Below are 15,838 nucleotides of genomic sequence, written 5' to 3' on the forward strand. Positions count from 1 at the left end.
AATTGTTCTACTTTAAAAAACAAAACCAAATGCTAAAATAAAAATTTGGGTATCCATTTTATTATCCAAATATAAACCGTTACCTATTATAAAAATTTGGTTTTGTTATTGGAATTCCAAATTTTAGGATGCGTTAAATTTTTATATTGGTCTATTTTTATGTTTTATCACATTATAAATAAATTTTATATTTTAAATTTCTTTAAATTTCATAAAAAATTATTTTCAAAATAAAATTCAGATTTTTTTAAAAAAATATCTATCAGAATTCTTTTGCAAGGTCTTTCAATATAAAAAATAAAATTTAAAAAAATATTTATAAAATAAAATAATAAATTAATCAAAAATATATAAGAATAAAATTAATATTTTTTATAAAATAAATATAGAGGTATAGAGATAAATTCAGGGCTGTAAAATTTTAGTAAACACATGGTATATGGGTGCGCAATAAATTAGGTTGGCCTAGCCCGTTGAATTGAGAGGTGTGATTTGATCTGAGTTGTTAGCTGAGTTTGTTGGTGGAAAAGGAGAGGAAAGATGTTATCACTGGGAACTTCAAAGGGGATTCTAGAGATCGTCAAGTTTGGGGTTTACGTTACTGTACCCATCGTTCTTATGTACGTTTATGTCAGCAATACCGACAACACCCTCCACAAGTTCATCGAAAAAGTAACTTCTCTCCCTCTCTCTCACACTCTCTCTGTGCCTTTTTTTCAATTTCTCTTATCGTGTTTATTCGCTTACTTTAATTCACGATCACAAAACTTAGGGTTATGCTACAAGTAGATTTTGAAAAGTTGGTTTGAATTAGCTTCTAAACAATCATCTTCTAAATTGCATTTTCTTGTTATCATGTTGCAGAAGTCATACGTTGAATATCCCAAGGATACACAAAAGCCACCACCGCCAGAGGAGCTTAGAGAGATGGCGAGGGAGATAGCTCGCAAAAGGAACAACCCCTGATGCTTCTTGTGGGTTGGCAATAGTAATAGTAAACGTTTGTAATGGACACCGTGTGAACTACGAATATTTGCTTCTTTCAATTGTTTCTGTTGTTTTATTATGAAATTTTCTGCAATGAAAGGAACATATTGTTATTAAGTAAATGAGTCAACGTTTGCAATTTCATTATCACGCCAAAAATCAATTCTTCATTGCATGAAGTCATGGACTGTTTTCTCATATTGTCGAACAACAACATTGTATTTGATCAAATTGCTATTTTCTATGATTGCCAACATTGTTACCAACTTGACTTCTAAGCTTTTACCTGATTATTTTCCTGACATATAGATAGTTTGGGATTACCGGTGAGCAAAGATAATAATTTATTGTTTCATTCAATCTTTAAGGATTTGTGATATGAGTTTCTATGAATGACAAAGCTATTGCAGTTCATCTTCTTTATTTAAAAGGTTGTATATCTATATCTCTTCTTTATTAGTTGATATATCATATATGTTGTTACGGTATCAATTTTTTTAAGTCTATTTAATTGTTTTTTTTCTATTCTTTTTTTCCAACTTATTGTTTACCTAGCAATGGGAACACCTTTCTTCTCTGCATGTTAGAATCGCAGTGGTTGCAGCTTAGATGCAATATTCAGTTTGTTTTTGTTAGCTTGAATGATTCTCTTTTAGTCTCTATCCTTCCCTTCTTTCAGTTCAATGACCTGTTCTCAAATTTTTATGCTTCATAGAGGACTCCATGAGAGGAATTTGATTGCAGGGAAACGAGAAGCAATTTTTTGGTGTTCTGGTTTCAACTTCCATACTCGGCATAATAGAAATACGGTTTGAGTAAAAAACTCAGGAGACTACAAACCGCTTACCATGGTTGGATTGGAACTCATACCGATAGGTACAATTTTGGTTGTTCTAACCAGCCAGGTTGTGAGAACAGCTAATGCTGCAAAAGATGTTCTTATCGACAAGGAAAGTTTTAATATCCTTTCGAAACACCTGCTTGATATTGCACCAGTCCTAAAGGAATTGCAGCTTCAGGAACTGAATGAGTCACAAGCTGCAAGAGTTGCTCTGGAGTCTCTTGAATTAGATGTAAAACAAGCAAGTAATTTGGTTGAGAAGTACAGGAACAACGACCATTTTTACTTACTTATGAAGTGTCGTTACATAGTCAAGGAAGTTGAACAAGTCATTAGGGATATCAGAAGGTCTCTAGCTGCATTGTCTCTTGCAAATATTGAAGTCCTATCAAGAATTTCTGATCAAGTCAACAAACTACAGAGTGAGATGCAAAGGGCCGAGTTTGAGGCTTCACAATCTCAGCTTGACATTGTTGATAAGTTGAACCATGGAATTAAGGAGTAGAAATTAGATCAGGCTTTTGCGAACGATATGCCCGAAGAGATAGCAAGGGCAGTCAGGGTGCCAGCGGAGCCTTCAGAGATCAGTAAAGAGATAGCCAGCATTAGGTGGGAAAAAGAAGAAGCTGCAAACAGGAAAGAAAGAGCAAAAGTTATATTTTTGGAGCAGATCATTTTGCTACTCTCTCAAGCTGATATAGCAAGTGATTTCAAAGAAGTTAAGAAGCAATATTTTCAAAGGGTTCAGGTAATAGAAAGATATGGTTCAAGGGAAAAATATATTCCGCCACTTAATTCTTTCTGTTGTTCGATAACTGAAGCTGTTATGGTAGATCCTGTCAGTCTTTGAATCGGTACTACATGTGAGAGATCTGCCATCGAAGTTTGGTTTGATGATGGCAATATGACTGACCCGAAAATGAAAGAGGTTCTTGAAGATACTACCTTAAGGTCGAACGTTCGGTTAAGATAATCCATAGTAGAGTGGAGAGAACTTAATTACTGCTTCAGAATAAAGTCTATCAGGGAAAACTTATTATCTAATTTTGGCTTATTATTGCATGAGTCCTTGAGTCAGATGCAGGCTCTCATAAAAGAGAATTCGATTAATAAGGATTGGATTTCTATAGGAGAACTTACTGATATTATCATCTCCATCCTTGGGAACTCTGATTCTATAGATGTCAAGATGAAGATCTTGATTACTTTGAAGGGTGCTGTTGAGGGGCATGCAAGAAACAAGGTAAACAGTCTTTATTTTTCATTTAAGCTGAGCATAAATTTTTTACATATGCTGCACTGAGATATAGACATTCTTCAACTAGTTTTAAATTCGACATTTGCATAATAATTTACAGGAAAAAGTGGTTGAATCTCAAGGATGGAGATACATTATTTCCTGCTTACACAATGACTCTAGAGTAATAAAGGAAGCAGTTGATTTGCTCTATGAATTGCTTCAAGACCGTTCTGGTTGGAATAAAAGTTTCTGCGAAAAACTTTCTGAGCATCCCAGCACGGTCAATTACCTTGTTACCATTCTAAACGGACCTGTCAGCGATTCAATTGAAACTGTAGAAAAGATTTTGACGGAGCTTTTTGAAATAGATGAGGAAAACATTTACTGTGCTGCTAAGTTTGGCTGGTACAAAGCACTTGTTGATCGCATGATTCAAGGTAGCAATACTTTCTTTTCCAGTTCATCTTTGTTGCGTTGATTCATGGGAAATGTTTATATAAATTCTTCTTTTCATGGTGTACGTAATTGCATATGGGAAGTCTTTTCTTTTAGTTTCTGTCTTATTGCTGTGCTATGCTCCAAATAAAACATTTGTGCCTTACTTTTCCTTATTTGATTTTTAAGGATCAGAGTCTTCAAGAATGTCAATGGCTAAAGCTATAATCAATTTCAATTTGGAAGAATCAAATTTAAAACTCCTTGGCGAGAAAGGAATTATACCTCATTTGCTAGAAATGCTATCCGGAAGCATTGAATCGAAAGAATTGTCATTATCAGCATTGGTCAAACTAGCAGGAGTTCATGCCAATAAGGGAATTATTGTTGCATATGGAGGTGTCCCCATTCTTCTAGATTTAATGTTCTCCCTTCGGACACGGGCGTTCGTTAGCATTAAATGCTTTAAAATCCTTGAGAAGCTTTCTTCTTCTTCTGATGGAATTGGTTTCTTTATTGACGGAGAAGGGAAACAACTCGAGTTAGATAAAATAATCACCAATTTGCTAGCTCTGCAGCTGCTTCCTAACTCAGCTCAGTACTTCCGTAAGCCTGCATTGCGTGCTCTTCTCGGCATTTTCAAGTTTGAGACAGGTTTAGTTAAGAAGGCAGTTCTGGCAGTGTAACACCCCGATGATAATATGTATTTATTTAAATTAAATTAATAATATGTTTATTAATTTAATTAGAATATTTGAATTATTATTATTATTATTTTGGAATAATAATTATTGGGATAATTATTTAGTGGAATAATATTATTGGAGTATATAAGTTGGAATAATAAAAAGTCCCAATTTTTTTGGAAAAAGGTTTTCACGTGAAAAGGAAAAAGAGACAGAACGTGGAAAAGGGCAAAAAGAGAACCAGAGAACAAGGGTTGAAGGGAGGAGAAGCTTGGAGCTCGGAAGCTGCCGGATTAACTCAGGTAAGGGGGGTTTATCATCAATTAACGGGTATTATGGGATGATATGTACTGGGTAGTAATAGACCATTTGTTTTACCTCTGATTGGATGATATATGCTGAATTGTGAAACTTTTGAGATGAACGAAAATTTGATTATAATTGACGAAATTCGTAGGAATTTGAGATGGAAAGGTTAGCAAATTGTGAAAATCGAAAGTGTATGATTAGTGATAGATGATAGGAATGCATTGTGTGTAAAATTTGGACTGTAGAAGGTTGAATTGGGTAGATCTCGTAGCAGAGAAAGCCATTGCAGATCTGTGAGCTCTGGTTTCTGGTCATACGCGTATGGCACTAGGCAATACGCGTATGAGATGTTGGTACGCGTATGGGGGGAAGCCTTACGCGTATGGGAGAGAAAGATGACATTTTGAACGTAAATTGGTCTCTGGTGGTACGCGTATGGGAAAGTGATACGCGTAGCATACGCGTATGAGACAGGTGATACGCGTATGAGTTGGGCGAGGAAATGCGCAATACGCGTATGAGAGTGGGCATTACGCGTATGGGATTGGCCAGTTTTGGGCAATACGCGTATGGAAGAGGCAATACGCGTATGGGCAGAATTGTGTTTTGCTGTGCTACTATTGTGCAGTTTGTGGTTGTTTAGGCTGAGTGATGCGACTTAGCTGAGATATGATGTGATAGGGATCATTTCCCGTTGTTTTGAGTGGCATAGGTATTAGTAGAGTGTGCTAATGCTGTGTTTGCTTTTGTGGCATGACATGATATGCTTTTGTGATTAATTATGTTGATGATGTGTGATGGTATACGTGATGATGTGAATGTATACATTTGTGAATAGACTGTATTATGGCTTAGAGTGTGAGCATGTGTCTATTCTTGATTATTGTTGATGTTGCATTGCTAGGTGATTAGCATGCATATTGTGGCCTTCGGGTGGTAGCTAATTCCCATGGTGAGGAATTAGTGAGTTTAGTCATTTTTGGACTGTTGTTGATTGTTTGCATGCTAGGTGAGTAGCGTGCATTTCATGGCCCATTTGGGGTGGTAGCTAATTCCCATGGTGAGGGATTAGTGAGTGAGTCACTATGTCTCAAATGAGTGGGACTAGTGAGCTTGGTAGCCGTGCCTGGATTTGGACGGTGAGGTTGAACTATATGTTCACAAATAGTCGGTACCGCATGCATAGAGTCTCATTGCATAATGAATGTGTGGCATATGATATGATTGGATGTATTCCAGTATCATATGTGTGTTGTGTGTTGTGTTGTTAATGATTGAATATGATGGAGAATTGTACTGTTGAGTATGATGTTTGAATGGATATTACTGTTGCTGAATGCGTAGTCTAATTAGGGTGAATTAATGTGTTAATTACTTGGCATTACATGTTGTTCTATAATGCTTATTATATTGATTGAGGAACTCACCCTTACGCCTATTTTTCAGGTAACGAGAAATGAGTTGAGTAGAAGCTTATGCTTGGAGTCTAGAGTAGTTTCTTATGGGTCATGCTCTGATAGATGTAACATCGGGGAGGGGATGTTTTAATTAAATTGATATTGGTTGTTGAATGATTTACATGTATTGTGTTACATGTTTTACATTGAGTTGAATTATTCCGCTGCGAATTATGCAAAAGAATCTTATTTTGATTTAAATAAATGAGCATGACAGGATATTTTGATAAATGAAGTGAAATGATTGTGTGACACCCTTCGGGGCATAATTACTCTGATGAATATATGTGTATTTTAATTATAATAATTTGGGGTATTTAGAAGGGTGTTACATTAGTGGTATCAGAGCATAGTCGGTCGTGTTGAGTCGTAGTTATTCTGTTCCCCTGTACGGGATAGGTGTTGTGTAACCCTATCAGTACTTATTTGTTTTAGTTGTTTGGGTTTTCAGAATAGAGATGGCTGGAAGGGGTAGAGATGATGCTGCGATTGCTGAGGCTCTGGGTATGCTAGCTGGAGTACTTGGAGGAAATCCGAATGTTATGGGAATGGGAGCTGCTCGTCAGTTGAGTGAGTTCCAGAAGAACAATCCTCCAATGTTCAAGGGAGCATACGATCCAGATGGTGCTCAGAAGTGGTTGAAGGAGATTGAGAGGATCTTCAGAGTAACTGAGTGTGCTGATAACCAGAAGGTCAGGTTCGGTACACATATGCTGTCAGAGGAAGCTGATGATTGGTGGGTTGCTACCCGCACTGAGTTGGAAACTGCTGGAGATGCTGAGATTTCTTGGGCTGTGTTCAGAGAGAGATTTCTGAGGAAGTATTTTCCCGAGGATGTCAGAGGGAAGAAGGAGATAGAGTTCTTGGAATTGAAGCAGGGTAACAGGTCCGTTACGGAGTATGCTGCTAAGTTCACAGAACTGTCGAAGTATTATACTCCCTATGCTGAGGCTGCTGGGGAATTTTCAAAGTGTGTGAAGTTTGAGAACGGGTTGCGTCCCGAGATCAAGCAGGCTATTGGATATCAAAGGATTAGAGTGTTTTCTGATTTGGTTGACTGTTGCAGGATTTTTGAACAGGATTCCAAAGCCAGAGCAGAGAGCTATCAGCAGAGGGTTGATAGGAAGGGTAAGAATCAGGTTGATCGTGGGAAACCGTATGCAGCTGGCAAAGGTTTCCAGAGGCAGAGTGGGATGAAGAGGCCTAGTGGGGGAGACTCTAGTGCTCCTGTTAAGTGTTACAGATGTGGTCAGGCTGGACATCGTATCCATGAGTGTACCAGTAATGAGAAGAAGTGTTTCAAATGTGGAAAAGGTGGTCATTTGGCTGCAGATTGCCGGTTGAAGACTGTGACTTGCTTCAACTGTGGAGAGGCGGGTCATATCAGTCCACAGTGCCCTAAGCCGAAGAAAGAGAATCAGTCAGGAGGCAAGGTTTTTGCTTTATCAGGTTCTGAGACTTTTGCAGATGATCGTTTGATCCGAGGTACGTGTTATATTAATGGCTTTCCTCTTGTAGCTATTATTGACACAGGTGCGACTCATTCTTTTATATCCTTGGATTGTGCTGTGAAACTTAAGTTAGAGATATCTGAGATGCTTGGTAGTATGGTGATTGATACTCCTGCGAAGGGTTCAGTGACTACTACTTCTGTTTGTCTAAGTTGTCCCTTGAGTATTTTTGGTAGAGACTTTGGGATAGACCTTGTGTGTCTTCCATTAGTGCAGATTGATGTTATTCTGGGTATGAACTGGTTGGTGTTTAACCGAGTTTCCATCAACTGTTTTGATAAGACTATGATATTTCCTGAGATTGAAGAAGGAAAGAGTTTGTTTTTATCAGCCAGGCAGGTGAATGAGGAAGTGGCAGATGGGGCAGAGTTGTTTATGCTGTTAGCGACTTTGGAAGCTAAAGATAAACTGGTGATTGGCGATCTAGCGGTAGTGTGTGATTTTCCTGATGTGTTTCCGGAGGAAGTGAATGAATTACCGCCAGAGCGTGAAGTTGAGTTCTCGATTGATTTGGTACCTGGTACTAGACCGATATCGATGGCTCCTTATCGTATGTCTGCTGCTGAGCTAGCTGAATTGAAGAGTCAGTTGGAAGATTTGTTGGATAAGAAATTTATTCGTCCGAGTGTGTCACCGTGGGGTGCACCAGTGTTGTTGGTTAAGAAGAAAGAAGGTACTATGAGGTTGTGTGTGGACTACAGGCAATTGAATAAAGTGACGATCAAGAATCGGTATCCTTTACCGAGGATTGATGATTTGATGGATCAGTTGGTTGGTGCAAGTGTGTTCAGCAAGATAGACTTGAGATCTGGGTATCATCAGATACGTGTGAAAACTGAGGATATTCAGAAGACTGCTTTCAGAACAAGGTATGGACATTATGAGTATTCTGTAATGCCTTTCGGTGTGACTAATGCGCCTGGAGTATTTATGGAGTATATGAATAGGATTTTCCATCCGTACCTAGATCAGTTTGTTGTGGTGTTTATTGATGACATTTTGGTGTATTCGAAATCTGAAGAAGAGCATGCTGAGCATTTGAGAGTGGTTTTAGGAGTCCTACGAGAAAAGAAGTTATTTGCTAAACTGTCTAAATGTGAATTTTGGTTAGAAGAGGTTAGTTTTCTTGGTCATGTGATTTCAAGAGGTGGTGTTGCTGTTGATCCTTCTAAGATAGAAGCGGTATCTAAGTGGGAAGCTCCGAAGTCTGTTGCTGAGATTCGAAGTTTTCTTGGTTTGGCTGGTTATTATCGGAAGTTCATTGAGGGATTTTCTAAGTTGGCGTTACCGTTGACGATGTTGACTAGAAAGGGGCAAGCGTTTGTTTGGGACTCAAAATGTGAAGAAGGTTTCCAAGAGTTAAAGAGAAGGTTGACTACTGCTCCTATTCTGATATTACCGAGTTCGTCGGAACTATTTGAGGTTTACTGTGATGCTTCATTGTTGGGTTTGGGTGGTGTGTTGATGCAGAATAAGCAGGTTATAGCCTATGCTTCGAGACAGCTGAGGGTTCATGAGAGGAACTATCCGACGCATGATTTGGAGTTGGCAGCTGTGGTATTTGTTCTGAAGTTGTGGAGGCATTATTTGTATGGATCAAGATTTGAAGTTTTCAGTGACCATAAGAGTTTAAAGTATTTGTTTGATCAGAAAGAGCTGAATATGAGACAGAGGAGATGGTTAGAGTTTCTGAAGGATTATGATTTTGGTTTGAATTACCATCCGGGTAAAGCAAACGTGGTGGCTGATGCATTGAGTCGAAAATCATTGCATATGTCTATGTTAATGGTTAAGGAATTGGATTTAATTGAGCAGTTTAGAGACTTGAGTTTGGTGTGTGAGAGTACTCACAATAGTGTTAAATTGGGAATGTTGAGATTAACAAGTGGCATTCTGGAGGAGATCAGAGAAGGTCAGAGATCTGATATGCTTTTGGTTGATAAGTTGACTTTAGTGAATCAAAGTCAAGGTGGTGAATTCAGAGTTGATGAGAATGGTGTTTTGAGATTTGGTGACCGGGTGTGTATTCCGGATGTTGCCGAGCTTAAGAAGAGTATTCTTGAAGAAGGACATCGTAGTGGCTTGAGTATTCATCCTGAAGCTACGAAGATGTATCATGATTTGAAAAGGTTATTTTGGTGGCCGGGAATGAAAAGAGAAATTGCAAGTTTTGTGTATTCCTGTTTGACTTGTCAGAAGTCGAAGATTGAGCATCAGAAGCCGTCTGGGCTAATGCAACCGTTGGCTATTCCAGAGTGGAAGTGGGATAGTATCAGTATGGATTTTGTTTCTGGTTTGCCGAGGACCAGTAAGAATTTTGAGGCTATTTGGGTGATTGTTGATAGATTGACGAAGTCGGCTCATTTCATTCCGATCAGAATGGATTATCCGTTAGAGAGGCTAGCCGAGTTGTATATTGAGAAGATTGTGAGTTTGCATGGTATTCCGTCGAGTATTGTTTCGGACAGAGATCCTAGATTTACATCGAAGTTTTGGGAAGGTTTGCAGAAGGCTTTGGGAACTAAGCTGAGATTGAGTTCTGCATATCATCCGCAGACTGATGGTCAGACGGAGAGGACGATTCAGTCATTAGAGGATCTTTTGAGAGCGTGTGTTTTGGAAAAGGGAGGTGCTTGGGATGGTTATTTGCCTTTGATTGAGTTTACCTACAACAATAGTTTTCATTCGAGTATTGGTATGGCACCGTTTGAAGCTTTGTATGGTAGGAGATGTCGGACACCTTTATGTTGGCATGAGTCCGGTGAGAGTGTTGTGGTTGGACCGGAGATTGTTCAACAAACTACGGAAAAGATTAAGATGATTCAGGAGAAGATGAGGATTGCTCAGAGTCGTCAGAAAAGTTATCATGACAAGAGAAGGAAGTCACTTGAGTTTCAAGAGGGAGACCATGTGTTTCTTCGTGTTACTCCGATAACTGGTGTTGGTCGGGCTTTGAAGTCGAAGAAGTTGACACCTCGATTTATTGGTCCTTATCAGATTTTGGAGAGGATAGGAGAGGTAGCCTATCGTATCGCTTTACCGCCGTCGCTTGCGAATTTGCATGATGTCTTTCATGTGTCTCAGTTGAGGAGGTACATTCATGATCCGTCGCATGTGGTCCAAGTAGATGATGTACAGGTGAGAGATAACCTGACTGTTGAAACATCACCTATGAGGATCGATGATCGAGAGTTGAAGCAATTGCGGGGTAAAGAGATTGCCTTGGTGAAGGTAGCTTGGGGAGGACCAGCAGGTGGCAATGTGACTTGGGAACTGGAGAGCCAGATGAGGGAGTCTTATCCGGAGTTGTTCGCTTGAGGTATGTTTTCGAGGACGAAAACTCTTTTAGTGGGGGAGAGTTGTAACACCCCGATGATAATATGTATTTATTTAAATTAAATTAATAATATGTTTATTAATTTAATTAGAATATTTAAATTATTATTATTATTATTTTGGAATAATAATTATTGGGATAATTATTTAGTGGAATAATATTATTGGAGTATATAAGTTGGAATAATAAAAAGTCCCAATTTTTTTGGAAAAAGGTTTTCACGTGAAAAGGAAAAAGAGACAGAACGTGGAAAAGGGCAAAAAGAGAACCAGAGAACAAGGGTTGAAGGGAGGAGAAGCTTGGAGCTCGGAAGCTGCCGGATTAACTCAGGTAAGGGGGGTTTATCATCAATTAACGGGTATTATGGGATGATATGTACTGGGTAGTAATAGACCATTTGTTTTACCTCTGATTGGATGATATATGCTGAATTGTGAAACTTTTGAGATGAACGAAAATTTGATTATAATTGACGAAATTCGTAGGAATTTGAGATGGAAAGGTTAGCAAATTGTGAAAATCGAAAGTGTATGATTAGTGATAGATGATAGGAATGCATTGTGTGTAAAATTTGGACTGTAGAAGGTTGAATTGGGTAGATCTCGTAGCAGAGAAAGCCATTGCAGATCTGTGAGCTCTGGTTTCTGGTCATACGCGTATGGCACTAGGCAATACGCGTATGAGATGTTGGTACGCGTATGGGGGGAAGCCTTACGCGTATGGGAGAGAAAGATGACATTTTGAACGTAAATTGGTCTCTGGTGGTACGCGTATGGGAAAGTGATACGCGTAGCATACGCGTATGAGACAGGTGATACGCGTATGAGTTGGGCGAGGAAATGCGCAATACGCGTATGAGAGTGGGCATTACGCGTATGGGATTGGCCAGTTTTGGGCAATACGCGTATGGAAGAGGCAATACGCGTATGGGCAGAATTGTGTTTTGCTGTGCTACTATTGTGCAGTTTGTGGTTGTTTAGGCTGAGTGATGCGACTTAGCTGAGATATGATGTGATAGGGATCATTTCCCGTTGTTTTGAGTGGCATAGGTATTAGTAGAGTGTGCTAATGCTGTGTTTGCTTTTGTGGCATGACATGATATGCTTTTGTGATTAATTATGTTGATGATGTGTGATGGTATACGTGATGATGTGAATGTATACATTTGTGAATAGACTGTATTATGGCTTAGAGTGTGAGCATGTGTCTATTCTTGATTATTGTTGATGTTGCATTGCTAGGTGATTAGCATGCATATTGTGGCCTTCGGGTGGTAGCTAATTCCCATGGTGAGGAATTAGTGAGTTTAGTCATTTTTGGACTGTTGTTGATTGTTTGCATGCTAGGTGAGTAGCGTGCATTTCATGGCCCATTTGGGGTGGTAGCTAATTCCCATGGTGAGGGATTAGTGAGTGAGTCACTATGTCTCAAATGAGTGGGACTAGTGAGCTTGGTAGCCGTGCCTGGATTTGGACGGTGAGGTTGAACTATATGTTCACAAATAGTCGGTACCGCATGCATAGAGTCTCATTGCATAATGAATGTGTGGCATATGATATGATTGGATGTATTCCAGTATCATATGTGTGTTGTGTGTTGTGTTGTTAATGATTGAATATGATGGAGAATTGTACTGTTGAGTATGATGTTTGAATGGATATTACTGTTGCTGAATGCGTAGTCTAATTAGGGTGAATTAATGTGTTAATTACTTGGCATTACATGTTGTTCTATAATGCTTATTATATTGATTGAGGAACTCACCCTTACGCCTATTTTTCAGGTAACGAGAAATGAGTTGAGTAGAAGCTTATGCTTGGAGTCTAGAGTAGTTTCTTATGGGTCATGCTCTGATAGATGTAACATCGGGGAGGGGATGTTTTAATTAAATTGATATTGGTTGTTGAATGATTTACATGTATTGTGTTACATGTTTTACATTGAGTTGAATTATTCCGCTGCGAATTATGCAAAAGAATCTTATTTTGATTTAAATAAATGAGCATGACAGGATATTTTGATAAATGAAGTGAAATGATTGTGTGACACCCTTCGGGGCATAATTACTCTGATGAATATATGTGTATTTTAATTATAATAATTTGGGGTATTTAGAAGGGTGTTACAGGCAGCGCACGGTGTATCACTAATTCTTCCCCTTCTTGATGACTCTGACTCAGAAATCAGGGAAACTGCCATTACTCTTCTCTTTCTTTTCTCCCAACATGAACCAGAAGGAGTTGTTGAATACCTCTTCAGACCTAGAAGACTTGAAGCTTTAGTCGGGTTTCTCGAGAATGACGAAAATAATGATGTACAAGTAGCTGCTACTGGCTTACTAGCTAACCTTCCTAAATCCGAACGAAAACTCACTATGCAATTAATTGACTCAGGTGGCCTTGATGCAAATATAAACATTTTGAAAAACGGTACAATGGAAGCAAAAGAAAATGCTCTCAGTGAACTCTTTAGGTTCAAAGATCCCACAGATATCAAGTCACAACGCGATTTGGTTAGACGAGGAATATATCCTCTGTTAGTAAAATTTCTCAACACTGGTTCAATGACAGCAAAGGCAAGAGCAGCAACATTCATTGGTGATCTTTCCATGAGCACTCAAAAGCTCACAGTTGTTTCAAAATCATCATTTTGCAGGTGTTTTCGATCATCACAAGCTCCTCTATGCTCGGCACACGGAATTGTTTGCAATGTGAATTCCATATTTTGTCTTTTGGAAGCAAATGCACTACCTGGCTTGATTAAGCTGTTACAAGAGGAGGTTCATGCAACTGCTTATGAAGCCATACAGACACTTTCCGCATTGGTTATAGAAGACTTTCCTCAGAGAGGAGCTCGTGTTTTGCACGAATCGAATGCAATGAGACCCATATTGAAAATTTTAAACTGGGGAAGTGATTCTCTTAAGGCAGAAGTTCTTGGACTCTTGGAGAAGGTGTTTGTCTCAAAGGAAATGGTTGAATACTATGGATCAACGACTAGATTACGTTTATTCTATCTTACCGGCATGAATGTATATGGGGACGGCCACCCAAGGAGAAAAGCTGCCAGGGTATTATCATTGCTGGAATGCTATTCGAGATCGTCATCACATTCAATCACCGGAGTTGTGTTGAGTGAGAATCTACGCCTATGAGTAAGAAGTTAAAACGTAGGAGTGTATTTCATGTACTTGCTTAAAGTGAGAAGAAAAATGTTTTGCATTTTGTGATTAGATTTCCAAACCTCTAAATCTATTAAGTGATTAGATGTGGCACATGTTCCTCTCGTAGATTGAATTTATCACTCTCAAATTTGATATTGTATTTTGTCAAACTATGAGTCTCTGCCAGTTTACAGGGCTATCTTAGTTAGGGATTCTTTTTATTTTCTCTCTCTATTACTTTGAAGAGTCTTGAAGTGTATATAAAATAATTTGACCCACCAAATATCACATTATCATAATTATATTTTTAAAATTTTGATAATAGAAAAAATGAAGGTAAAAGGGAACAAATTCCCAAATTCTGAAACAAGAGTACAAGAAACCTCAAATAAAATAAAACAGATACAAACAAATTGGAAAAAAAAATAGAGAGAAGTTCAAACAATTAATTCCTTTTGGATCTATAATAACCCGATGCCTAACCCGATTCCTTTTTGAAAAAATATTATACATTTTAGATAAATTCGAAATCATACCAATTCATATTAATATTAATACGCGTTTACACAAAAAAAGACTAATGTCGATGACCAGGATCACCTAACCGACCTCCGGTCCCACATCCCCTAGCTACCCGAACTCGTGGTCCTAACCCACATTGATGATTCACCCCAGGTGTTTGAGTATCTGAGGACACAGAAACATCACCACCAACTGCAGGAGATTGCCTCAGATAGTCAGACAAATCAGCGTAGTCTTGTGTATGCATCAAAGGGGTACCGCCATAGTTGAGTTCATGACCCATGCTAGAGTAGTTGGGCTGTATTTGAGTTGTTGGAGGACGACCAGGACGATTGCAGGGAGACATTGGTGTGAATGATGCGTCGAGGCAAGGTTGAAATGATTGTTGGGGTGTTTGGTAGCCATATGGTTGTTGAAGGTTTTGGTTTTGTGATGTTTGAGCTTCTTGGCTATAGGAGGAGGAGGAACTGTTGATGTTAAATGATCGCTAAGTGTTTTGGCTAAGACGACTATGATAGGGTGATGTGTTGGGTGCATAGCGATGTTGGTGTAAGAACCCAATTTTGACCCTAAGATCCCTCATGCATTTCCATCATAAGCATTAGCATTGGGATCATACCTTGGCATCCTCCTTACCCCTTTTTCATTGGGTTTATTTTGGGAGAGATCACCAAGCACTTTGTGATTATATCATACTTGTATTATCATTTTACTAACCAAAATACCAAAAATATATCTTTGTATTTGTCTAACTCTTTTGTAGGTAGGGCATGATCTCATTGATTCATCAAGATCACATCTAGGGTTTAAGACCCTCATGAACAAAGAGCACAACCAAGAATTGATTCAAGAATGGTTATGAACATCATATATGAGTCTCAATGTTCTCTACATGTTATATTGATCAAGTTTTCTTCAAGAGTTTGAGGGTGATTTGCCTTGGAAACCCTAATTTGACTAGGTATCTTGAGTAACTTCTCCAACAAGCTATCTCACCAATTGATCAAATTTCTCAAGGGACACTTCAAAAATCATAATCTTATGCATATATGATCTACCATGATCCAATAAAGTCAAAGGAATTGAAGGCTAGCAAGTTAGTTGATGGTGGTTGGCCAGATGAATTCATCTGATCAAAACTGGGTCTCCCTATACCATATCTCCTACAATTTTCACCATATGAAAATGATTCCAAGAGAAAACTTACTCTAAACGACATTCCAAACAACTTTCACGTTGATACCTAGAGCTAGTTTTTCTTGGAAAATCATTTTCTATGTTGAAACATTATAGGTCATTTTGTCTAAACCCTAATTTGAAAGTCAACTGCCCAAGGCCATAACTTGCTCA

The 15,838-nt window shown here is 38.5% G+C and overlaps 1 protein-coding gene and 1 pseudogene across 1 annotated transcript; both read left to right on the plus strand.

The window, feature by feature from the left end:
* Positions 1-435: 435 nt before the first annotated feature.
* LOC127092984 (uncharacterized) lies at positions 436-1,131 on the plus strand. The gene is made up of 2 exons (XM_051031875.1): positions 436-672; positions 865-1,131. The coding sequence occupies exons 1-2, from the start codon at positions 541-543 to the stop codon at positions 964-966; spliced, it is 234 nt and encodes a 77-aa protein (XP_050887832.1). The 5' UTR covers positions 436-540; the 3' UTR covers positions 967-1,131.
* A 57-nt stretch (positions 1,132-1,188) lies between these two features.
* On the plus strand, positions 1,189-14,099 carry LOC127092980 (U-box domain-containing protein 44-like; annotated as a pseudogene).
* Positions 14,100-15,838: the final 1,739 nt, after the last annotated feature.

This window comes from Lathyrus oleraceus, chromosome 6 (assembly GCF_024323335.1).
Source record: "Lathyrus oleraceus cultivar Zhongwan6 chromosome 6, CAAS_Psat_ZW6_1.0, whole genome shotgun sequence".
NCBI classification, from domain to species: Eukaryota; Viridiplantae; Streptophyta; class Magnoliopsida; order Fabales; family Fabaceae; genus Lathyrus; species Lathyrus oleraceus.